The following is a 25,437-nucleotide window of genomic DNA, read 5'->3' as shown; positions in this document are numbered from 1 at the left end:
TTTAAGTTACAGAGGAGGTCTAGGGCCAAAATTATTGCTCTCGCTCTACCGATCACAGCGATACCTCACATGTGTGGTTTGAACACCATTTTCATATGTGGGCGGGACATTCGCTTCTTCATGCGAGCACACGAGGACACGGGGGGAAAAAAAAATTTTTTTTTATTGTTCATTTTACTTTATTTATTTTAGTTTGACACTTTTGTCCAAAAAATAAATTTTTGATCACTTTTATTCCTATTACAAGGAATGTAAACATCCTTGTAATAGGAATATGGCACGACAGGTGCTCTTTACAGTGAGATATGGGGTCAATAAGACCCCACATCTCACCTCTAGGCTGGGAAGCCTGAAATAAAAAACAAAAAAACAATCCTGGCTTCGATCATAGCGGTGAGTCAGTAGAAGCACCAGAGGGCGGCGGGTGGGGGGGGATGTCCCCTCTCGCCTCTCGTATTGATCAAGCAGTGGAACAGCTGCTATGATCATTCTTATGGTGTAGGGAATCGCCGGCTGAAAAAGCTGATATCTGAATGATGCCTGTAGCTGCACCCATCTTTCAGATATCCACGCAAAAGTCAAGGATGTCGTATGACGGCCAGCGGGCGGGAAGTGGTTAAAATGCTTTTTTTTTTTTAACACAAAGTTGTCCATTTATACAATATTTCTAACATATAGCATGTACATACCAAAAATTACACCCCAAAATAGATTCTCCTACTCCTCCTGAGTATGGCGATAACACATGTGTGAGACTTCCACAGCCTGGCCACATACAGAGGCCGAGTAGAGTCGAGTATGGCTGAGCATGGCAGAGTATGGCCGAGTACGGCAGGGTATTGCAGGGTATCGCCGAGTATGACTGGGTATGGCTGGGTATGGCAGAGTATGGCTGGGTATGGCAGAGTATGGCAGGATATTGCAGAGTATGGCAGGGTAATGCAGAGTATGGCAGGGTATTGCAGGGTATCGCCGAGTGTGGCTGGGTATGGCAAAGTATGGCTGGGTATCACCAAGTATTGCAGAGTATGGCTGGGTATGGCAGAGTATGGCAGAGTATGGCTGGGTATGGCAGAGTATGGCTGGGTATTGCAGGGTATGGCAGATTATTGCAAGGTATTGCAGATTATTACAGGGCATTGCGGGACATTGCAGAGTATTGCAGGGTATTGCAGAGTATTGCGGGGTATTGCAGAGTATTGCGGGGTATTGTAGAGTATTGCGTAGTATTGTAGAGTATTGCAGAGTATTGCGGGGTATTACAGAGTATTGCGGGGTATTTCAGAGTATTAAGGGGTATTGCAGGGTATTGCAGAGTAGTGCAGGGCATTGCAGAGTAGTGCAGAGTATTGCGGGGTATTTCAGAGTATTTCAGAGTATTGAGGGGTATTGCAGAGTATTGCAGAGTATTGCAGATTAGTGCAGGGCATTGCAGAGTATTGCGGGGTATTGCAGAGTATTGCAGGGTATTGCAGAGTATTGCGGGGTATTGCAGAGTATTGCACAGGGAATTGCAGAGTATTGCACAGGGAATTGCAGAGTATTGCAGAGTATTGCGGGGTATTGCAGAGTATTGCACATGGATTTGCAGAGTATTGCAGAGTATTGCACAGGGAATTGCAGAGTATTGCACAGGGTATTGCAGAGTATTGCGGGGTATTGCAGAGTATTGCACAGGGAATTGCAGAGTATTGCACAGGGTATTGCAGAGTATTGCAGAGTAGTGCAGGGTATTTCTGAGCAAGGATGGATGGATGGCTGGATGTGACTGCACATGTCACAGAACAGCGCTGTGGGCACTACAGATGCAGCCCACAGCGCTGCTGCCATCCGATCCCTCCCCCTCTGTACCGATCGGTACACAGAGTGGAGGGAGGAACTGGCGTCATGACATGACGCCGGTTTGTTTACATGTGATCGCTCCGTCATTTGACGGAGCGATCACATGGTAAACGGCCGCGATCCTTAGGACCCGGCGGTCATGGATGTTCCCATGTGCGCACCCCAGGGGGAACGCGGGAGCCGTTTTCTGGGATCACGTCATAGTACGTGCTCCCAGAGTTATCCAACTGCCCTGCAGCCGTCATTTGGCTATGGGCCGGTTGGTAACTGGTTAAAATCCGTATTTTTTGCTAGAAAATTACTTAGAGCCCCCAAACATTATATATAATTTTTTTAGCAGAGAATCTAGAGAATAAAATGGCGATTGTTGCAATATTTTTTTTTATTTTTATATTTCTATATTTACTGTATGTCTCACGGTATTTGTGTAGCGGTGTTTTAAACGCAATTTTTGGGGAAAAGGGACACTTTCATGAATTAAAAAAAAAACAAACAGTAAAGTTACCCCAATTTTTTTGTATAATGTGAAAGATGTCACGCTGAGTAAATAGATACCAAACATGTCACACTTTATATTTGCACGCACTCGTGGAATGGTGACAAACTACGTTACCTAAAAATCTCCATAGGCGACGCATTAAATTTTTTTTACGGTTACCTGGTTAGAGTTACAGAGGAGGTCTAGTGCTAGAATTATTGCTCTTGCTCTGACGATCGCGGCGATACCTCACATGTGTGACTTGAACATCGTTTACATATGCGGGTGCGAATTCCATATGCGCTTTCTTCGCTGCGCGAGCTCGTGGGGACGGGGGCGCTTTAAAAAAAAAATTTTTTCTTATTTATTTTATTTATTTTTATATTTATAAATTAAAAAAAAAAAAAAAAAAAAAATTGATGACTTTTATTGCTGTCACAAGGAATGTAAACATCCCTTGTGACAGTAATAGGTGGTGACAGGTACTCTTTATGGAGGAGAGTCTTTTAGGCCCCCGATCCCTCCTTTGTACTTCAAAGTATTCAGTTCGCCGAAAACGGCGATTCTGAATACTGTGTATTTTTAAAAACCGGCGCCATTAGCAGCCGAGTAAAAGGGAAGTGTCATCATGAGGTCGCTTCTGTGTTTACGATTAGGAGGCTGGAACGAAGCCACTCACGGCTTTGTTCCAGTCCGTCCCCAGCCGCTGGAGAAGGCCGATTGGTCATCGGGCCTCCCGATGAAACGGGAGGCCTGGTAAGAGTGGCGGGAGGGGGGGGACGTCCCCTCCCGCTCCTCCGGTAGAACAGCCGAGTGGCTTTTAGCCGAATCGGTTGTTATAACTGGATAGCTGATCACCAGCTCTAAAAAACAGTACCGGGATAATGCCTGTAGCTGCGGGCATTATCCCGATATAACCCCGGAAAGCCGAGTACGCACATCTGCGTACGCTCGGCGGGAAGGGGTTATGCTTTGACAATAAGACCGGGTTCACACTGGTACGACACGACAGTCATAACACTTTGGATCCGACTTTGCCCTCCGACTTGAAGCCCGACATCCGTCCTACTTCAATGAACAGGGATCAGACTTTAATCCACGACAATACCAGGCAGTGTCTGATATGAATCTTTAGGGGGAACTCCATGCACAATGTAAAAAAAAAAAAAAAAAAAACGGCATGGGTTCCCCCTCAGGGAGCAAACCAGGCCCTTCGGTCTGGTATGGATTTTCAGGGGAACCCCAACGCCGTTTTTTCACACACCCGGCAGGTCAGGAAAGGGGGTGGGGACAAGTGAGCGAGCCCCTCGACCCCTCCTCCTCCTCCTCTCTCTCCTCCTCTCTCTCCTCCTCTCTCCTCCTCTCTCCTCCTCTCTCCTCCTCTCCCCTCCTGAACCTTACCAGGCTGCATGCCCTCAACATGGGGGAAGGTGGGTGCTTTCAACCTGTGGAGAGGGAAATGTTGGATGCACTAGTAGATTTAAATAGACTTACAAAAGTGATTATAAAATTTAAGGAGCACTCTGGCTAACACTTTTTATTATTTTTTAGCATTTTCCTACTGGGAAAAAAGATTTTAAAAGATAATTAACATTTAGGGACAAAATGACACACAGCTCACATGATAGCAAATGGGTGCATCAACATTTTGTGCTGGAATGTGGGAAATATATCCATATCAGTGGAACAACTACACATTACCCATGTAGTGTTGACCTATTGATGCATGCCCTTCTGGCTGAGAAGCTGGACCAAGAAAATGATTTCTGATTGGCTGTGATAAGTTGCTGATTTGGCATATTGTTTTTTCCTTTTTTTTGGAAGTTGAGTTTGTGAGTGCATTTCCTTCTGCTTCCCCTTCTTTTAGTGCAAGTGATGAAGGCTCCTCCTTGTTTAATGCTTGTGTATGATATGTGATTAACCTGACCAGTCTGTCTTTATTGGGAAACCACAGGACACCTACTGACAATCCACAGGTTCACTGATGTTATTTCCAGTGTTTTTCATCATGAGAGGTCCCACATGTCTTTTATATATAATATATTATATATTATAAAGTGTATCTGTAAGCAAACTTATTTGACATTATTATTTACTGGTAACCACTATCACTGAGACAGTAACTGGAAATTAAAACTTTTACCGATGTCAGACATAGGCGACAGAAATTCTTTCAAAGTGGACACCAGTTCATGTCTAAAAGGGGATTTCTTCTCAAATTGGGGAGATTTCCACTTACTTTCTGTCATGTCTGTCTAGGACAGGAAGTGAAGTCCCCCTAATGGACATCAGGAAGACCAGGGTTTGAACCTTTCCCTATTCCCTGCTCCATCCAGCTCTGGCACTCTCCTAAATCCCCTGTCATCTAAGCTTTGGTATCATCATGTACAGAAAAGGGGCATTAACCCTGTATTGTACATTTAGGAGGCTGGAGCGTAACGCAAGCTGATTGCAGCTTACTGAGGAGCTGTAGGGGACCGGTGGTAATGCTGGAGCAAAGAGTAGGGTAAGTAGTTTCTCTTAATTCCTCTGCTCAGAGACTAAATAAGCATTTAACCCTTACAGTGCAGGGGTCCCAACTGTAGGGGTGGCTTTTTTCATCTTCATGGAGTTGGGCTTTAGGTCAAGTAGATGAGAGCAGACACATGTGGCTGAATAGGCTTGGCTGGGGGGATGAAAAATACATACAGTATTTATAATGCTATCTTTATGTTAGCTGGTCACCATCTTACATTTTTAGCCAACCTATATTCAAAAATTTCCTATTTAAAATTGCATTTTTTGGCTTGTTCATATTCTCACCGATGTTTTTTTTTTTCTTACTTTCAGTGATGATAAAATAAGATGAAATCAGGTCACAAGATTCTTGCATGTTGAGGTGTCGTGAAGATATGAGACGTTTTACCAGAGAAAAAGAAGGCATCATGGGAGTTGACACATGCACTTCACAGGTTTTTGGAATGAAACAGCAGACCATAGAGGAGAATGAGGCTGATGAAGATAGCATGGAAGAGTGTGGGCAGCCTCGATACATTCCTATCCGCAGAAACTCTCGTTTTTACACCTCCATGAGAGCAAGAAAGTATCGGAAGGACAGACTTGCTAGCAGGGAGGGCATGGAAATACAGACACAGGGTGCTGGTGAGTAAACACTTGAGGCATGTTGGGGTGAAGGTATCATGCAATCCTCTTCTACCAGGTGTATAAATCAGCTCAGTAACTTTAGGAACCAAATGTTAGACTGAGAACCTAGGGAAGCTGTGCTCAGTAGTTTGTACCAGAACTCCCGAACATGCAAAAAGTTCGGCCCTGAGCCACGAACTCTATTAAAGTCTATCGAGAAATCAAAAGTCCCCATTTTGAAGGCTTATATGCAAGTTATTGGCCATAAAAAGGGTATGGGGGCCTGGGTACTGCCCTGGGGGACATGTATCAATGCAAAAACATTTTTTTAGATCGTCTTTACAGAAGCAGAGATTTTAATGATGCTTACAGTGAAAGAATAAAAATGAAAAAATTCCTTACATATAGTCCCTGGGGGGGGGGGGGTGCCCCCTTAGTCTGCCTGTAAAGTGGCACATCTGTACTGTGTATAGAACCTGCTGCAGCAAAACTGACTTATATAAAGAAAAAAAACCCATACTAGATTCTTATCCAAACATGCAGCCAAGCAGGTCAGGAAAGGGGGGACGAGTGAGCACTTGCCTCCCTTCCTGAACCATACCAGGCCACATGCCCTCAACATGGGGAGTGCTTTAGAGTGGGGGGGGGGCTCTGCCCCCTACCAACCCAAAGCACCTTGTCCCCATATTGATAGGGACATGGGCCTCTTCCTGACAACCATGGGCTGTGGTTTTGGGGGTCTGTGGGCAGGGGGCTTATCAAAATCTGGAAGCCCCCTTTAACAAGGGGGCCCCCCAGATCCCAGCCCCATCCCCATTTTTGAAAGAATGTGGGGTAGTATAATACCCCTACCCATTCACCAAAAAAGTGTCAAAAAGAAGAAAAAACACACACACAGTTTTTGACAATTCCTTTATTTAATATCAGTGCATGGTGGTGACATGACGTCATGTCTGTGACATCACATGGGGGCGGTGCCCTTACCTATTTAGGAACTGTCCAATTGGCAGGGCAGGCAGTTGGCTGTTAGCCTTTGTTACAGCCAGAGCTTTTTCTTTTTTCGGGTCTGGCGGTGCGGCAATCGACGTGATTGACAATGGATCTACATCGGGGGGACATTGTTTTTTTTATTTTTAATAAAGGAATTGTCAGAAACTGTGTGTGATTTTATTTCTCTTTGACACTTTTTTTTTAGTGAATTAGCACCCCACACTCATTCACATGTACCCCAAAGCACCCCCAATGTTGAGGACATGTGGTCTGGTATGGTTCAGGAGGGGGGGCACTCGCTCGTCCCCCCCTTTCTTGGTCTGCCAGGCTGCATGCTCAGATACGGGTCTGGTATGAATTTTGGGGGGCCTCAATGCCATTTAAAAAAAATAAAATTTGGTGTGGGGGGTTCCCCTCAAAATCCATACCAGTCCTAAGGGTCCCCTCTTAGGCCCCCCATGTCATTTGTTTTCACATTTTTCTATTGCCCTATTGCCAGCAATGTTTTTATTTTCATTTAGCTGTCAGCAGGGAAGCCCGTTGACAGCTGGTGACTCATCCATTGTTAAGGACACAGCAGCCGGATTTCCAGCCCACTCCTTAACAACCAGCTATCCACTGTGTCCTAATTGGGCAAAGCCTTGCACCTGACCAGGGGTCAGGTGCATTGCTTCGGCCAATCAGGGCTTAGAATGCACTGTGCAGTGCGCAGTGCATTGTGGGGCGCTCAGCAGGTGAACATCCCGCTGAGATCTCCGCAAATTCGGGTGTTTGCCAAGTGGGCAAACGGTTTGAACTGCTCACGCTACACTAGTGCTCAGCAGGGGTTTTCTACACCAAAAACAAGAGTAAAAATAAATTGTGCACCTACAGTATGCTGCTGACCTATACCCTATCCCTAACAGGTATGATCCCAGCTCAACCTTATATCTCATTCCAACCATCACCATTGCATAACCCTGAATAGGCCAACTCCAGCCAAAAAAATATTTTTTAATAAAGGACTGCTGACAATGTTTTTATTGTTGTTTGCATGCAATCTTCCCAATGGGGTCATACACAGCAGGGATGTGCAATGAGGTCAGTGGCTGGTTACATATGCCGCGATCATTAGAGCGAGAGCAATAATTCTAGCACTAGACCTCCTCTGTAACTCTAAACATGTAACCTATAAAAAAATGTAAACTGTCTCCTATGGAGATTTATAAGTACTGAAGTTTGGCACAATTCCACAAGTGTGTGCAATTTTAAATTGTGACATGTTAGGTGTCTATTTACTTGGTGTAACATCATATTTCACATTATACAAAAAAATTGGGCTAACGTTAGTTTTGTTTTTTTTATTCATTAAAACAGTTTTTTTCCCCCCAAAAAAAAGGTTTAAAAAATTGCTGTGCGAATACCGTGTGACATAAAAAGTTGAAACAACCACCATTTTATTCCCTAGGGAGTCTACTAAAACAATATATATAATGTTTGGGGGTTCTGAGTAATTTCCAAGCAAAAAAATTATGATTTTTACATGTAGGCGAGAAGTGTCAGAATTGGCCTGGGTGGCAAGGGGTTAATTACCATAAGTAATATACAAATAATTATTATATATTGTTTTTAAGGTAATTTACTATATTTTCAAAATCTGTACTCAAGCAGGTGGCTTAACGGACAAATTAGTGAAGTTTGAAGTTATAACTTCCAACCAGTAATTTCACAGTAAATAGATAAATAATAAATTATTATGTTATAACATATAGCATAATAATATATTATTTAGCTTGAATATAACAGTACCTTTTCAGCAGGCAGCAGATTCTTATTCTCCCTCTTAACTGTGTGAGAAAAACATGGGATTGTGGGTAAATCCTATACTCATAAACACGTTTTTTCCTTGTACAGGTAGTTAGGAGGGCCATACTGGAAGGGACTATTTGTCTTTTAGACACATGCCCCTTCTATGACACTGCAGTGAGAGGCATGCCTCCACTGCAGCATTTTTATTGGACAGCTGGGACCAATGGTACTTTACTATTGGTCCAAGACTCCAAGCTATTTATTGAGCTCAGTGCCTCTGACAAGAAGTGAGAGGCACTGTGAGCTCAACCTCTCAGTCTGCTGCAGAGTGTGTCAGCTTGTATTTAAAGTGGCCGCACTGTATTCAGCTTCTGACAGGCTGTGCAAGGAGCCCCATATCTATGGAACCATAGGTCGTAGGAGCCCCAAATGTTTACCAGTGGTAGGACTTAGGCTACATACCCCCAAAATTTTTATGTTATATTTTTTTTAATGTTTAATGCCCAGCCTCACCTGCCTCCCCTGACTGCACATCCCTGATACACAGAAATAAAAACCTGAAAGAGATTGTTATCGCACTCTTCCCAAAAGTAAAAAAATGGCTTTTGTTTTTTACCTGCTGCTTAACATTGCAACAACTCCTATTCTATACTCACCTTCTTGGTACCAAAAGTCCAAAAGCTCATATATTTCAAATTGACATCTTGCAGCAGGATTTTGGCAAGATTTTGCTGCAGGATATAACTGTTCTAAAATAAGATGGATGACAGCAGCATTTGGCTCTAGGGCTTTCTGAAGATGAAGAGGACCCTGGGCAGAGTGACATATTGTAGACATTGTAGATATCTTATCTAATGTAGATATTTTATCTAATGTAGATATTTTATCTAATGCTGTTTAGCTTCATCTTTATAGCACAATGTGTCCATCCTTGTAACACCATGACCTTTCCCACACAACCTTTGTCACATTTCATGTGTAAACAGAGAAAGCAATGTTCTATACAGAACTGAGTACATCCATCAAGTACTAAAACTCTATATCACTGAAATCATATCAGTCATATTGCTAGTAAAAATTGGCTTAAAGTGGGAGTATGGCGACCAATCTTTTTTTTTTTTTTTTTTAGGTCATTAAGACACTTTGCTAATCCCAAAATAATACTCACAGTTTGGGTGTAATATTTCCGCCTCTGTTTGTTTTCGTACTGAAGAATAACTTTAAAAATGTGATGCTGGCTGTTTCCATCTTGCTTGTGGGCATGTGAAGCCCACAAGCATTGATTTCCGGGATGCGGTGAATGCTGTTCATTCACAGCTTGTTCACAAGCATGATCATTGTTCCCGCACTGAATCTTGGGAAGCCTGACACTAAGCTCCCAGGAGACAGTGCGGCGCCGGGGAAAGGCAATAAACACTCCCATGGGAGGAGAGACAGGAAGTGCCACAATAAAGTAAAATATAAAGGTAATTACAGCGATAAAAAAAATTTTCGTGCGGCATTTGAACATCTATGCAATTAACTGAAGGGGGTAAGATTAAGTTAAAAATTTGAGTGGAACCCCGCTTTAAGAAGTCAGATCTCTGATACACTGTTACACAGATTTCAATTAGTGTATAGTCAGCACTAAATCAATTCTCTAAAAGGGATTTCCAAAAAAAAAGTAAATGCTTTGTTTAAATGAAGACTATCATTTGGCATGATCGCAGCCTGTTCAAAAGGTACAATGTATTTTGTAAATAACAGTAGGATCATTGTTCTGTTTCTGAATACACTAGTTTTTACAACTAGAATTTGAAGGGAATAAATCTAGAATTGAATTTAAAGGGAATAAAGCTATTCATATGATGTACAGTAGGTGTATTTTTAGTAACATGCTGTAATACCAGATTTCACCAGCAGGTGGTAATTCAGTCTGCAGTGTTTTTCTTTCTCCAATGGATAGGAGTGGAGTGCCTCCATGTTTTCCTGGAATTAATGTAAAGCAATGATTAATCACTGTTGTGCGGTATATAAGTGTTCTGGAGGTCTCTAAGGCCCCTTTCACACTGGGGCGGTTTGCAGGCGTTATTGCGCTAAAAATAGCGCCTGCAAACCGCCCCTAAACAGCCTCCGCTGTCTGTTCAGTGTGAAAGCCCTCGGCGGTGCGCTGGCAGGAGAAGAAAAAATCTCCTGTCAGCCGCATCTTTGGAGCGGTGAAGGAGCGGTGTATTCACCGCTCCTAGCTCCTAAACCGCTCCTGCCCATTGAAAACAATGGGACAGCACGGCTATACCGAGGGGTTTTAACCCTTTTTCGGCCGCCAGCGGGGGGTTAAAACCGCACCGCTAGCGGCCAAATACCGCGGTAAAACAGCGCTAAAAATAGCGCTGTTTTACCGCCGACGCCCCCTACCGCCCCAGTGTAAAAGGGGCTTTATGTTTAGACCTCTTTCACACTGGGACGTTTTTCAGGCGTTTTTCCAGGCGCTTTAGCATTAAAAAAAGCGCCTGTATAGCGCCTGAAAGAAGCCTCATCTGCAATCCCAATGTGAAAGCCCGAGCCCTTTCACACTGCCAGCGACCGATAAACGCTGTCAAAGCGCAGCATTAGACCGTTTTCACACTGGGGCGTTTTTGAGGCGTTATTCGGGCGCTGGCAGTTTGAAAGGGCTTGGGCCATCGGCGCACCCAGCCCGGTGGCAAAAACACGAAAGCGCTGCAAAGAAGCTGCTTGCAGGACTTTTTTTGACGCCCTGCCAGTGCAGCGTCCCAGTGTGAAAGCACTCGGGCTGTCACATTGGGATTGCAGATGAGGCTTCTTTCAGGCACTTTACAGGCGCTTTTTTAGAATATCTGAGAATTTCTTTCACTTATTTCTGTTCTGCTTTTTTGTTAACTTTTTAGATGAAACACCCACTCTGACCAATTATCGTTACCCCTGAAGAAGAGGTCAACTTTTTTACATACCTCGAAACGTTGGGTTTTTATGATTATTGGTTATTTACCTGTATCATTGCAATTGGTCAATTTTCCTTTACAATTGTATCTTCCCATTATATGCATCCATTTTTACTGTATATACGGTTAGGTCATGGTAATGTTTTTTAAGAAATGTTTAATGAATAAACTTTAATACTTTTATACAAAATTTAAAAATTTCCTACTATTTTCTACTTTACCAGAGGTGACCCCGCCATAAAGTCCCGTTAGAGGTATTGCACTCCGATAGGGGGTGCTTGTGTTTGGCTAGAAATTGGGATGGGGGCCCACCTTTAGAAACTTACAGTGCCTACTGGGATGACACCTCCCTTTCTTTCTTTTTTAGCGCTAAAGCACCTGAAAAACACCCCAGTGTGAAAGGGGTCTCGGTGTGAAAGCACTTGGGCTTTCACATTGGGATTGCAGATGAGGCTTCTTTCAGGCGCTTTACAGGCGCTTTTTTTAACGCTAAAGCACCTGAAAAACGCCTGAAAACGCCCCAGTGTGAAAGGGGTCTTACTGAATATATTAGCTTCAAGTACCTTTTAGTAGCTTTGAGAAGAGAAGGTTTTCTGTGAAATCAAGAAAGAATCTCAGCCTTATCTGTACACTTGCATAAAAAGTAGATAGTTAACTGACGAAACAGCACCGCAAACATAGGTATCAATTCATCTGTACTTTTACCAGCAAATATTAACAGACTCATATTTCCATTCCTTTTCAATCAATTATTAACATTATTTCACAGACTGACTGCCTATTTTAAACTTTTGTATCTAGGTGTAATAATGAAGAACTGACAATAGAAAACATATTAAAGTAAATCTGCTAGTACCAATGGTATAATGTAATGTTTTAAACTTTCTAATGCCCTGTACACACGGTTGGATTTTCCAACGGAAAATGTTCGATGGGAGCTTGTTGTCGGAAGTTCCAACCGTGTGTAGGCTCCATCGGAATTTCGGTCACCCAAAATTTGAGATCTGGATCTCAAATTTTCCAACAAAATCCGCTGTCGTAAATTCCGATCGTGTGCACACAATTCCGGCGCACAAAGTTCCAAGCATGCTCGGAATCAAGCAGAAGAGCCGCACTGGCTATTGAACTTCATTTTTCTCGGCTTGTTGTATGTGTTGTACGTCACCATGTTCTTGACGTTCAGAATTTTCTACACGATTTGTGTGACCGTGTGTATGCAAGACAAGTTTGAGCCAACATCCGACAGAAAAAATCTATGGATTTTGTTGTCGGAATTTCCCATCATGTGTACAGGGCATAAGAGTGTTAAGAGAAGTCACAGCATTACTCTTGGGAATTAAGGCCATGCATTGCAGTCATAGGCCAGACGTCAACATTTTCTTTTTTTTAAATACAAACATTTTTTATTTGGGGATTGAACAAAAAAAAGAATACAATACAATTCTGTTATATCAAAAGCATATAGTATAAGCTGGGATGCAACCCAAGTGACAAAACAAGATCAAAGAAAGGTTCCATTTACCAATATGGGGTCACATTAGGAGTATCCCTTGTTCATAGGTCGGGGAATAATAACAAAACCAGGATAGGGGGAAAGAAAAAACAAAACATAAAAACATCAATAAACACTCTGTATTCAGGTTTTATGGCTATGTTGTACTTCAGAAATTACCTGGGTTTTGCACAAAGACATTTTGGAGGTCCATTGGTAATATTGGTGTATATTGGCATTAGTTATAATGTATCAATGTATGAAGTCCATCCGGACCATTTGTTATGGTAGATATGCAATGTGTCTAAAATAGTGTGATGGATCCTTTCCATTAGTTTAATGGATTGCATCCTCTGGAGCACCTGGGCCCAGAGAACCGTCGGGGAACGCCAATTCAGGGCTATTGCCCACAGGATAGCGCAGAATAATGTGTTCACTAGTTTCTGAGTGGGGGGAGGAACCTCTGGTATAGGTTTGAAAAGCAAACACATTGGGGCTGTCAGTGTGACCATAGTACCTGATATCTGTGCCACCTTGTTGGCTGTCTGGGACCATATGTGTTTCTGTTGTGGACAGCTCCAAAAGGTATGGAGCAAGGAGCCCAAAACCTGACAACCCCTAAAGCATGTGGCTGAGACTCCAGGGTAAAATTTAAGTACTCTGTCCAGGGTGAGATACCACCTTGTGTGTAATTTAACTAAAGTTTCTTTAACAGCCATGGAGCGGGAGCATTTATGCATGTTACTCAGCATGTCCGACCAGTCCTCTGTAGAGAATACCTGGTCAACATCCCTTTCCCAGCGGATCATAGCTGTTGATTTCTCAGGAAGGTCTATTTCATTGAGGTGTCTATATATCATAGAGATGGTTCCCCGTTCTCTGCAAGAGTTAAGGCATACATTTTCGTATTGAGACAATATGGGATTACCATGCAACGAGAATAGAGATCCAAAGAAATGTCTTATTTGAAGATATCTATAAAACTCATTTCTTGGGATATCAAACTGTTCTTGTAATTGTGTAAAGGAGTAAAACTGTGATCCGTTAGTTAGGGCCCTAAGTGTGGTGAGGGACCTGAGTTCCCACCAGTGGAATTAATTGGGTAGATCATAAGCGGGAGGGGGGGGATCTTTTGTCTCCAAAAAATGTGGATAGAAGGGGCCTATCTGATTGAAGCTTAAACTTCTGATGGTATAAATTCAATAGGTTGATATTTTGGCCTACAATATTATTTAGTGTGCTGACTTTATTCCAGATTTCCACAAGAGTCCAGGTACATAAAATGGGCAAGTTGAGATTATCTCAAACCGCAACCATGGAACCATAGCCGGGGGTGCGTGCCACTGGGCTGTTTGTGCAAGTCTGGCAGCTAAATAGTATAGCCATATGTTTGGTAACCCCAATCCTCCCTGTGAAAGTGGTCTATGTGTGAGCAATTTACCAAATCTGGGGGGCTTTGCCTTTCCAAATGAATTTGTTAATGGCTCTCTGGATCAAGTTGATAGTTTGGCGAGATTTGACTGTGATCCATCCCAGAAGAGGGATGGGAAATGTGGACCAAAGTTGTAGCCATTGTTTAGTTTTAAGGAAGGCCTGAGGATAGTTGGCGTTGTACATAGCACGGAGGGGGGGTGCCAAATGAACTCCCAGATATTGTAGGGAACTATCTGTAAGGCCTCTTTCACACGGCACGGATCCATGATGATCCGCCCCGTAAACATCCGCTTGCTCAGCGGGGATCGCTCCGTGGATCCCCGCTGCGCAGGCAGATGACAGGTCCGTCCCTGCACACTGTGCAGCGATTGACCTGCCAGAGCGCCGCTCTCCCCTATGGGGGATCGGATGACACTGGACTGTAGAGTCCGTCGTCACCCTATCCGATAACGGATGGAAAAGTAGGTTTTTCCTCTGTTACACTTTTTCGGATCGGAGCGGGTTGGATGTCAGCGGACATGTCACTGCTGACATCTGACGCTCCATAGAGGTCTATGGAGGGTCCGTTCAGGTCCGCCTAAAAAACTGACAGGCGGACCTGAACGGATCGTTCGTCTGAAAGAGGCCTAAGGGTGAAACCGAATGAATCCCTAATGCTAGAGGAGATATGAGGTGGGATGTTGATTGGGAGAGCAGAAGATTTATCAAGGTTTACTCTCAGTCCAGAAATGGAGTGGAAGTCTTGCAGGGTGGACATTAGAGACTCAGTTTGAACTCCCCCTCCCCTTTTGTGTATCCCTTTATGTTCGGGTTAGTGATAATCACCCTGGTCAATGGTTCTATGGCCAGGGCAAAAATCAATGGTGACAATGGACACCCCTGTCTAGATCCACGACTGAGTGGGAAGTACTCCGAAGAACATCCTGAGAGTTTGATTTGGGTGTGTGGGTTATGGTATAATGCTTTAAAACTGTTAAAATATTATCCCTGGAAACCGAATTTAATCAGAACAGCGTCTATATAGGGCCAGAGGACACTGTCGAAGGCTTTATGTATATCTAGCCCTAAAATCAATACTTTGTGGGAAGAGATGTCTGCATCTTGTATAATATTAGCCGCAAGACGGATATTATCTGTGATCTGTCTCGTGTGGATAAAGCTGGTCTGTTCTGGGCTTATTAGTGTGGAGATAATGGGCTCTAGTCTGTCTGCTAACACTCAGGCTAATATTTTAGTGTCATTGTTAAGAACTGAAATCGGTCTGTAATTTTGTGGTAGGGAATGGTGCTTATTAGGTTTGGGAATGAGGGCCATATTGGCTGACAGCATCTCTTCAGGGAGTTTATGGCCCTGTAGGATGTGGTTGATTACTCTTGTAAGTTTAGGGGCTAATGTGCCTGTAACGTCAACATTTTCTTGATACATTTTCTCTATATGTTGTATGTGTGTTGGAGTGTTTTGGAATGTCCATCAAAACTACCCTTAATGCCAACTTAAAGGGACAGTCTAAAGCATTTTCTGTAGGACTATGTTCCACAATCTGGAAACTAGCAAACTTTTTATTAGGATGAAATTATACATTGTTGGAGAGAAAACCATGATATACATCTGATGTATATTTCTCCTAGGAGGTCTAATGTGTCTGACTAAAATTCTGGACCTTTTAATATAATTTTGTTTGATATCTGAGTGGTTTCTTTTTCTATATGAATGTAACCACTTTTTAGGAAGGTAACACCATTAAAGCCAGAATTGTAGAATATGTATGAAAATAACTGTGACGTTAAAGGGGAAGTATGGGTTTTGTTTTTTTCCCCCATTATACTTACCTAGGTGGATGCAGCATCGGTCCGATGCTGCATTTGTTTCCCAGCCTCTCTGCACTGAGAACCGAGCGATCAAACACTGCCGATGGCTCGGTTCTCTCACTTCCCTGAGCAGAGAGCTGCTGACTGTCAATCAGCAGCTCTCCTGCATTGCTCCTCCACGCTCACTGGAGCGCTAAGCTGTGGAGGGGCGGGGAGCGGCCATTCCAGCGGCTAGCTGAGACGGCCATCAGTCCAGGCACCTGGCGGATCCAGACTTCCAGAGTGGGGATGACGCAGTGCCTGGACTGATCTGTGTGACGTCAGCAGGGAGCGAACTTCAGCCCGCTCTCTGCTGAAAATGGGTCACAGGAGTGCAAAACTAATTGCACTCCTACGACCCATAGATGAAGCCCAGCCAAACAAGCTCAGGCTGGACTTCTCCTTTAAGCTGTAGGTCAATATAGATTAATACCACAACCTCAGAAATATGCATTCCTTAAATTGCACACCAGACCATTTACAACAGGGCCTTATTAGAAGTCCTTTGAGGACCCTGAGCTAGTAAAGGTTTATGGGGCCTCCACATTTGTTCTAACCAGACTACTTTTTTTTCAAATCCGTCACCTTGTATGGGTGCTTAGTACAAACAGGTAATTTTGATCCCACTGTCTTGTTAGCAACTTTTGAATTTTGTGTAAAATTAGGATAGCATTTTGTTAATCCCACTACCCCAGTCCCCCCCCCCCCACACACACACACACACACGCATTGGAATTCAACAGAAACTCACTATCACCACACAAAGGACTTAAGGTAGTTCACATAAGATCAATTATATCGTAATAACATGGTGTAACAATAAAGTCAGGCACCATAACTTCACTAAATACTGTACATGGCTTAACGCCTGACATTTCTTAAATTGGTAAGCGGGGGGAGTCACCCGATGTCACCCGATGGCGTCAGCAGGTAACCCTGCTCCCTTGTGACATCACTGACCGGGGTATCAGGTGACCCCACCCATTACCTATTCAAAAAATGTCAGCCAGAGGAGCAAGCAGTTCGATGAGGCCTGAGTTGTTGTTTTTTTGGGTCTGGGGGTGTGGCGGGCAGCGTGATTAATGATGGCTCTACAACAGGGGACATTGTTTTGTATTTTTTATTTTTTGATTAAGGAATTGTCAAAAACTCGTGTACTATCCTTATTCACTTTTTACACTTTTTGGGTGAATGGGTAGGGGTACTATGAACCCCATACTCATTCACATAGGGGGAGTGCAGGGATCTGGGAGCCCCCCCATCAACATGGGGACAAGGTGCTTTGGGGTGGGGGGGAACTCCCTGCCTGTCAGTGGGTAATGTAATCTGAGCCACAAATGCTATTTGATCAATCTTATAAAAGTCCAAAAATGGTTATTTAGTGTCCAAAAACCAAATAAACCCCATAAAGTGATATAGTAAAATGTGTAAGTATCCTCCGGTTCTTATTAGGTGCAACACCCAGTGCTCCCCATAGGAAAAAAGGGCAAATATATCTTCTTACCAGATCTATAGACCTGTATTCGCATCTGTGAGCTTTACCCATAGGTGTGCGCAGCCTATTGCATTAGGGTGTGCACCCCAAAGCTCCAACCCATATACGTTTGACGTATTTACCAGCCTCTTCCCCGCTCTCCATCCTTAAACAATGGGAGGAAGGAGGAGCAAGGGAGCACATGGGAGACCCAGGCAACAGAAGAAAGAGGAACAGGGAAATGAGGGGTGGCGGGGGTGGCATATATTAGTACCAATCCCCTATATTTTCCTCCTGTGGCAGCTGAATGTTGACAAAAGGGAGAGGAGAAGCCTACTTTCAGCTGCTGCAGGAGGGTAATATAGATCGCTTCCACTAAATTCCACCCACGCCACCTCTCCTGTACAGGTTCTGAGGGTCGGCAAGGAAGGGTTGTGGTTTACCTGTCACCTGCCCACCATTGACAGGTTGCCAACCCCAGGATTAGGGTGTGCCCAGGCACACCTGGCACACCCCTTGCGCACGCCTATGGCTTTACCCCTCACACTAGGTATAGGCCACCTCTGCTTTTCCAGCCACCTTGTGCAAACCAATGATGGAAATCACCAAAGACATATACCCTTAAAGCGGAGTTCCTCCTGCAAAAAAAAAAATTAAAAGTCAACAGCTACAAATACTACAGCTGCTGACTTTTAAAATAAGGACACTAACTGGTCCAGGGTGCCCGCGATGTCCTTACCCGAGGCCGATCTGTCCCTCGGCTCCGGGTGGAGGCGCTGGCATCTTAAGTAAGGGAATCAGGAAGTGAAGCCTTGTGGCTTCACAGCCTGTTTCCCTACTGCGCATGTGCGAGTTGCGCTGCGCGTTCTGACTGGTCCCTGCTGTCTTCTGGAAACTGTGTGTCTCCCAGAAGACAGCGGTGGGGATGGAGGAGGGGCCGGACATGGCGTAGATCGCCGAGGATACTGCAGCAATCTTTCACCGGAAGTGGAAACAAATACCCCATTTTAAGGTATGACATGTTGGATAACTATTTAGTTTTCATAACCAGTTCTGTTATATTTTAGAACCCAATTGGGTAATATATGTATTTGTGTGCAATAAAATTAACGTTATAGCATGTGCTCTAACATAAGGTGACATTAAAAAATTGCAACTTCCACCATTTTATTCTCTAGGGTCTTAGCTATCACATAATTCAGTGGGAAAAATAATTATTTGATCCCCTGCAGATTTTGTAAGTTTGCCCACTTACAAAGAAATGAAGGGTCTATTTTTTTTTAATAAGTGTTATTTAAATGATAGAGACAGAATATCATTGCTTGGGGACCAAATACTTATTGTACTCACTGAACTGAAACCTAATTTATAGCATTTGTTTTATGTGTTTTTTTCTGGATTTTTGGTTGATATTTTGTCTCTATCATTTATAATATATCTATGATAAATGTTATAGACCCTCCATTTCTTTGTAAGTGGGCACACTTACAGAATCTGCAGGGGATCAAATAATTATTTTCCCCACTGTATACTGTTTGGAAAATTTAGCTAATCTTCAGGCCTAAAATGTACATCTTAACGTGTGCAAAAACTGAAGAAATGGCTCTGGTAGATAGGTGGTTAAGCCCCCATTTGACATATTTTTATTTCTAAAAATGCCAACACATTGGTTGGCATTTGAGAAAAGGAGATTATGTAACTACGTTTTTATGTAGTTTTTGTTTAAGATTACATGGGCGTTGTTACTAGGTATGGCCACTCAGTGATTCATTCATTAACTACAATAACTGTGCTTCTCATGTCAGAACTGTGCTAAGATATCCATCAGATGTATGCTATTCTCATATACAGGTATACAGTGGGGACGGAAAGTATTCAGACCCCCTTAAATTTTTCACTCTTTGTTATATTGCAGCATTTGCTAAAATCATTTAAGTTCATTTTTTTCCTCATTGATGTACACACAGCACCCCATATTGACAGAAAAACACAGAATTGTTGACATTTTTACAGATTTATTAAAAAAGGAAAACTGAAATATCACATGGTCCTAAGTATTCAGACCCTTTGCTCAGTATTTAGTAGAAGCACCCTTTTGATCTAATACAGCCATGAGTCTTTTTGGGAAAGATGCAACAAGTTTTTCACACCTGGATTTGGGGATCCTCTGCCATTCCTCCTTGCAGATCCTCTCCAGTTCTGTCAGGTTGGATGGTAAACATTGGTGGACAGCCATTTTTAGGTCTCTCCAGAGATCCTCAATTTGGTTTAAGTCAGGGCTCTGGCTGGGCCATTCAAGAACAGTCACGGAGTTGTTGTGAAGCCACTCCTTCGTTATTTTAGCTGTGTGCTTAGGGTCATTGTCTTGTTTGGAAGGTAAACCTTCGGCCCAGTCTGAGGTCCTGTGCATTCTGGAGAAGGTTTTCGTCCAGGATATCCCTGTACTTTGTCTGCATTCTTCTTTCCCTTGATGCAAACAGTCCTCCTGTCCCTGCAGATGAAAAACACCCCCACAGCATGATGCTGCCACCACCATGCTTCACTGTTGGGACTGTATTGGACTAGTGATGAGCAGTGCCTGGCTTTCTCCACACATACCGCTTAGAATTAAGGCCAAAAAGTTCTATCTTGGTCTCATCAGACCAAAGAATCTTATTTCTCACCATCTTGGAGTCCTTCAGGTGTTTTTTAGCAAACTTCATGCGGGCTTTCATGTGTCTTGCACTGAGGAGAGGCTTCCGGCGGGCCATTCTGCCATAAAGCCCCAACTGGTGGAGGGCTACAGTGATGGTTGACTTTCTACAACTTTCTCCCATCTCCCGACTGCATCTCTGGAGCTCAGCCACAGTGATCTTTGGGTTCTTCTTTACCTCTCTCACCATGGCTCTTCTCCCCTGATAGCTCAGTTTGGCCGGACGGCCAGCTCTAGAAAGGGTTCTGGTCATCCCAAACGTCTTCCATTTAAGGATTATGGAGGCCACTGTGCTCTTAGGAACCTTAAGTGCAGCAGATTTTTTTTTGTAACCTTGGCCAGATCTGTGCCTTGCCACAATTCTGTCTCTGAGCTCTTCAGGCAGTTCTTTTGACCTCATGATTCTCATAATTCTCATTTGCTCTGACATGCACTGTGAGCTGTAAGGTCTTATATAGACAGGTGTGTGGCTTTCCTAATCAAGTCCAATCAGTATAATCAAACACAGCTGGACTCAAATGAAGGTGTAGAACCATCTCAAGGATGATCAGAAGAAATGGACAGCACCTGAGTTAAATAAATGAGTGTCACAGCAAAGGGTCTGAATACTTAGGACCATGTGATATTTCAGTTTTTCTTTTTTTAATAAATCTGCAAAAATGTCAACAATTCTGTGTTTTTCTGTCAATATGAGGTGCTGTGTGTACAATAATGAGGAAAAAAATGAACTGAATGGATTTAGCAAATGGCTGCAATATAACAAAGAGTGAAAAATGTAAGGGGGTCTGAATACTTTCTGTCCCCACTGTATATCATTGCATTCCCACCTAGACTCTCAAGTGTTTTTTTTAAGACAGCATAATAATAAAGTGTTTTATTGACTTTCTTCTTAACCTTTTATTCTTATCTGAAAAGAAAGCACACACCCTCCCTTCTGAAGACTGACTTTTTAGTTCTTATGCGGTGATGTATTTTATGTTATTGTGATTACCTTAGGTCACCTATACAATGGACTGCAAAGCAAGCTAAAGTGTTTGTAATTGTGACACACCTATATGCTCTCTGCTCCTTGTCCATGACAGAGAAAGCTGGACAGGGCAGCACTATAAACAGTTCATTTGAGTAGACTAGGGCTTGCTTGCACCATGTCTGCTAAGCTGTGTTGATCTGCATAAATCAACGTAGGCTCAATGCAAGGGGGTGTTGAAAACAAGTGTTTTCAACGTGCCCTTTTCACACCATGCATGTAAAAGTGCAGCATGTAAATGGAGCAGTGCATTGAATGAAGTATCATTTTGCAATACATCAATAAAGTTAAAAAAAAGTAAACCATGCAATACTTTGTAATAATGCATCTCACCTCCCTTACACAAATTGCACCAGCCGGCACATTTTTATGTATGGGCTGGTGTGAATGAGCCCTATGTAAAAAGATAGAAATAGTACAAATAAACTACTTTCTTACCAAAACATTTTTAAACTCCATCAAGTGTCCTTTCACTTTTTCAAGAAAATATTGCTTTTATAATTTAGGGTTAGATTTGGTCTTAGTTCTACTTATGTAAGCTGTGCCACCGGTCAGAAACTGGTAATGTAGGAGCTTCTAGTTTGCATATTGGTTATTTTTTCACTGCTGGTTAGTGGAGAAATGATCCCTTACATTAGTGGAGAGTGAACAAGTGACTATACATTGGTGGTGAGTGAATAAATGACCACTTACATTGGTGATCAGTGGAGAAATTAACCCTTACAGTGGTAATCAGTGGAGAAATGGCCCTTTGGATTGGTGGACAGTGGACAAGTGACTCTCTACATTAGTGGTCAGTGAAGAAGTGACCCCTTACAGTTGTGATCAGTGGATAAATGAACCCTTACAGTGGTAATCAGTGGAGAAATGAACCTTTACATTCATGACCAGTGAAGAAATTATCCTTTATATTGGTGGTGCAGAAATGACTCCTTACATTGATCATAAGTGGGGAAATAAACCCTTATAATGGTTGTCAGTGGACAGATGAACCCTGCCATAGGTGGTCAGTAGAGAAATGCATTCTTACATTGGTGTCTAAAGTATAAAGTCAGGGAAGAAGTGCTTCTAATGCCCCGTACACACGGTCGGATTGTATGACGGAAAATGTTCGATGGGAGCTTGTTGTTCGAAATTCCGACCGTGTGTAGGCTCCATGGAACATTTTCCATCATAATTTCCATCACACAAAATTTGAGATCTGGATCTCAAATTTTCTGACAACAAAATCCTTTGTCGTATATTCCGATCGTGCGTACACAAGTCCGACGCACAAAGTTCCACACATGCTCGGAATCAAGCAGAAGAGCTGCACTGGCTATTAAACTTAATTTTTCTCGGCTCGTCATACGTGTTGTACGTCACCGCGTTCTTGATGTTCAGAATTTCCGACAAGATTTGTGTGACCGTTTGTATGCAAGACAAGTTTGAGCCAACATCCGTCGGAAAAAATCCATGGATTTTGTTGTCGGAATGTCCGATCGTTTGTACAGGGTATTAGAGTACACTGACAGGTACTAGTTCAACGCCACAAATATAGTTTTATTCACCTATGTACGTTCTGGAGTTGGCAGGAATAGCAGACATATATACTTTGAAGCAGTGGGTAATTGTTATTGATGCTTTTTTTCTATGCATTTCTAAATGTGATTGTATCTCTTCTTCAAGAAAAAAGTAGCAAGATAACATTGTCCTTACATTGGTGGTCAGGTGAGAAGTGCCACACTACATTGTGACCATTGAAGAAATGCTTCCTTACATTGGTGATTACTGTAGGTAGTAACCTATTTCTTTTGAGCTCTGTGAGAAATTGCATCCCCACATTGGAGGTCATTGGAGAAGTCCCTTTACATTTATGCTCTGTGAAGAAATGCATCACTACATTAGTGGTCACTGGAGAAGTTCCTCCTTACATTGATGATGAGTGTAGTTCCCCTTTACATTTCTGCACTAAGAAGAAATGTGTCCTTGCATAGGTGGTCACTGGTCAGTGGTGAAGCACACTTTTACATTGGTGACAGAGGATAAATTACCCTGTACATTGATTGTCCATGGAGATTTGACCCTTGCCATTGGTGGTCAGTGCAGAAATGCTTCATTACATTAGTAGTCAGTGGAGAGGTGCTCCTTACATTTGTGGTCAGTGAGGAAGTGCCCCCTTACAGTGGTGTGTCAGAGGCTAAATACTTCCCTACATTGGTGATCGGTGTAATGACCCTTCACATTTGTGTTCTTTTCAATCTTAGTTTATTTCAAAATAAAGATATAACAGAAAGATATAGTACCGTATAGTACAATATTGTATACATTATATACACAACAAGAAAAATATTGTATTAGTACATTAGATATAGAGGTTTGTAATGTATTAGTGTACTAACAAGTGTGGGGGGATCAACCTGTAACCACCTTTAAACTTTTGCGTGTTTGTGTTATCAGGAGATTCCTCCTCGTTGAGCTAAAACGCTGTATAGATCATTCAATCATTTGTTGTAGAAATTTAAGTTGTTGAGCAATTCTGAAAATATAGTCTTTTATATATCAATTTGAGTGACTGGATCAGTACTTAAGAAAAGATAACAGAGAAAAAGGGGGATGAGTAAGAGCATGTGGAGAGACAGGGGTTGACAACAGACTTGGGGGGCACCCGGACATGGCTAATCAGCGGGCAAAGACTGGGCATCTCTGATCCATATAAGGAAGTCATCCGAATATCGAAACATCGACCATGAGGTCCAAGTGATGGAGAACTGTTCCTCCTTCCCTGCTTCCTGTGCCAGCAAACGCTCCAGATCTCTTATCCGATCCACCTCGACAGCCCAATCTCCCAAGGAAGGCACGTCTATTGTTCTCCAATATCTGGGGATCACTGTCCTGACCGCGGCCAAAAAGTGGCGCAGTATGTCCTTTTTAATCAGCTTGAGTGGGCCCGGAAGCATAGATAGTATGGCTATCTCTGGTGTGGCCTCAATTGAGGTCGCCATCAGTCTGCTGTAAAGATCAAAGACCTTTTGCCAAAATTTCCGAATTGGAGGGCATGTCCACCATATGTGGAGCATTGTCCCACTAGAGGACAGGCATCTCCAACAAGTACCTGAGATAGAGGGGTTAAATCGTTGGATAGTCGCCAGGCACCTGTACCATCTTGTTAATAGCTTAAACCCTTTTTCTTGATTCTTAGTTGCCAAAGAGATCTTATGTGTTAAAATAAAACTTTTTTGCCAATCAGTAGGGGAGATGGAATGCTGTAGATCTGTTTCCCATTTCCGCGTGTATGTTGGAAGGTCAGGGGTAGATACTCTTAATAGAAGGGAGTATAATAGTGATACTACATGTGTTGGGGGATCTGGCTGTAAGAGCAGCTCATCAAAGTCCGTTGGTTCGTCTAGGATTTCTGAGATGGGGGAGAGAGTACGTATGTACGATATTAATTGACTCCTTTGTAACCACATGGTTGGGGCCCCTCGCTCGTTTGGGGAGGTATGTCCGGTCTCAAAGATGGGTCAGCGCGTATTACCTGTGCTAAACGTCTGTGACTATCCCTATTCCAGGGTCCAAATCTCTCCTCAACCTCCGCCGGGGGGAAGGCCGGAGTCCCAAAGAGAGGAGTCATCGGGCCCCGGGGTTTAGATAATTTACTCGTTAATAGCAGTCGGTCCCATATCTGTAAAGTCTGACGGGTAAGGGCAGTAGAGAGGGTACCACCTCTACGCCGAGCCGCAGGTGTCCACGGCAGGGCGCAGAGATCAGCCTCATTGAGATGTTCCTCCAATTGAACCCAGATCTTGGAGGAGGAATGGTGAAACCAATCCACAATACGTGTGAGTACCGCTGCCCTGTGGTAGGAGGAAGCATCTGGGACCCCCGCCCCCCCCCCGGGCCTTCGGAAGAATCATTGTGTCGTATTTTATCCTGGGGCGGTTTCCTTGCCATATAAATTTAGAAAAAATCTGGCGAAGCTTTCTGAAAAACGGGGCAGGAATGTGAATAGGTAAGGTTTGAAAAAGATAGAGGAATCGGGGGAGGACATCCATCTTTAAAACATTCACCCTACCCAACCAAGAGAGCTGTTTAGATGCGTATGTGGTCAGATCCGCTTGTGTTCTAAGAAGTAGGGGGGTGAAGTTGCTAGTGAATAATTGGCTAGCGTCTGTTGGGATATGGATTCCTAAGTAACGAATAGACGTGGAATTTGTCTTAAAAGGGAAGGAAGACGCAAGTTGTTTGAGAGCTGTTTCTGGGAGTGAGATGTTGAGTATTTCTGATTTACTGTGATTAACTTTAAAGTTACTAACATTTCCATATCTCTGA

General features: G+C 43.1%; 1 protein-coding gene across 5 annotated transcripts in view; it reads left to right on the top strand.

Moving 5' to 3' along the window:
* Positions 1 to 25,437, top strand: part of NGEF (neuronal guanine nucleotide exchange factor) — a 246,581-nt gene that overhangs the window by 51,803 nt on the left and 169,341 nt on the right. For all 5 annotated transcript variants that reach the window (XM_073625707.1, XM_073625708.1, XM_073625709.1 and 2 more), the window contains one exon: positions 5,150 to 5,461. In XM_073625707.1, coding sequence (XP_073481808.1) covers positions 5,191 to 5,461 — 271 coding nt within the window. In that variant the 5' untranslated portion in view covers positions 5,150 to 5,190. The remainder of the gene's footprint in view (positions 1 to 5,149; positions 5,462 to 25,437) is intronic.

Source organism: Aquarana catesbeiana, linkage group LG04 (genome assembly GCF_042186555.1).
Source record: "Aquarana catesbeiana isolate 2022-GZ linkage group LG04, ASM4218655v1, whole genome shotgun sequence".
Lineage (NCBI taxonomy): Eukaryota > Metazoa > Chordata > Amphibia > Anura > Ranidae > Aquarana > Aquarana catesbeiana.
Note: the sequence above shows the minus strand (reverse complement) of the source record. Positions and strands in the feature narration are given on the sequence as shown.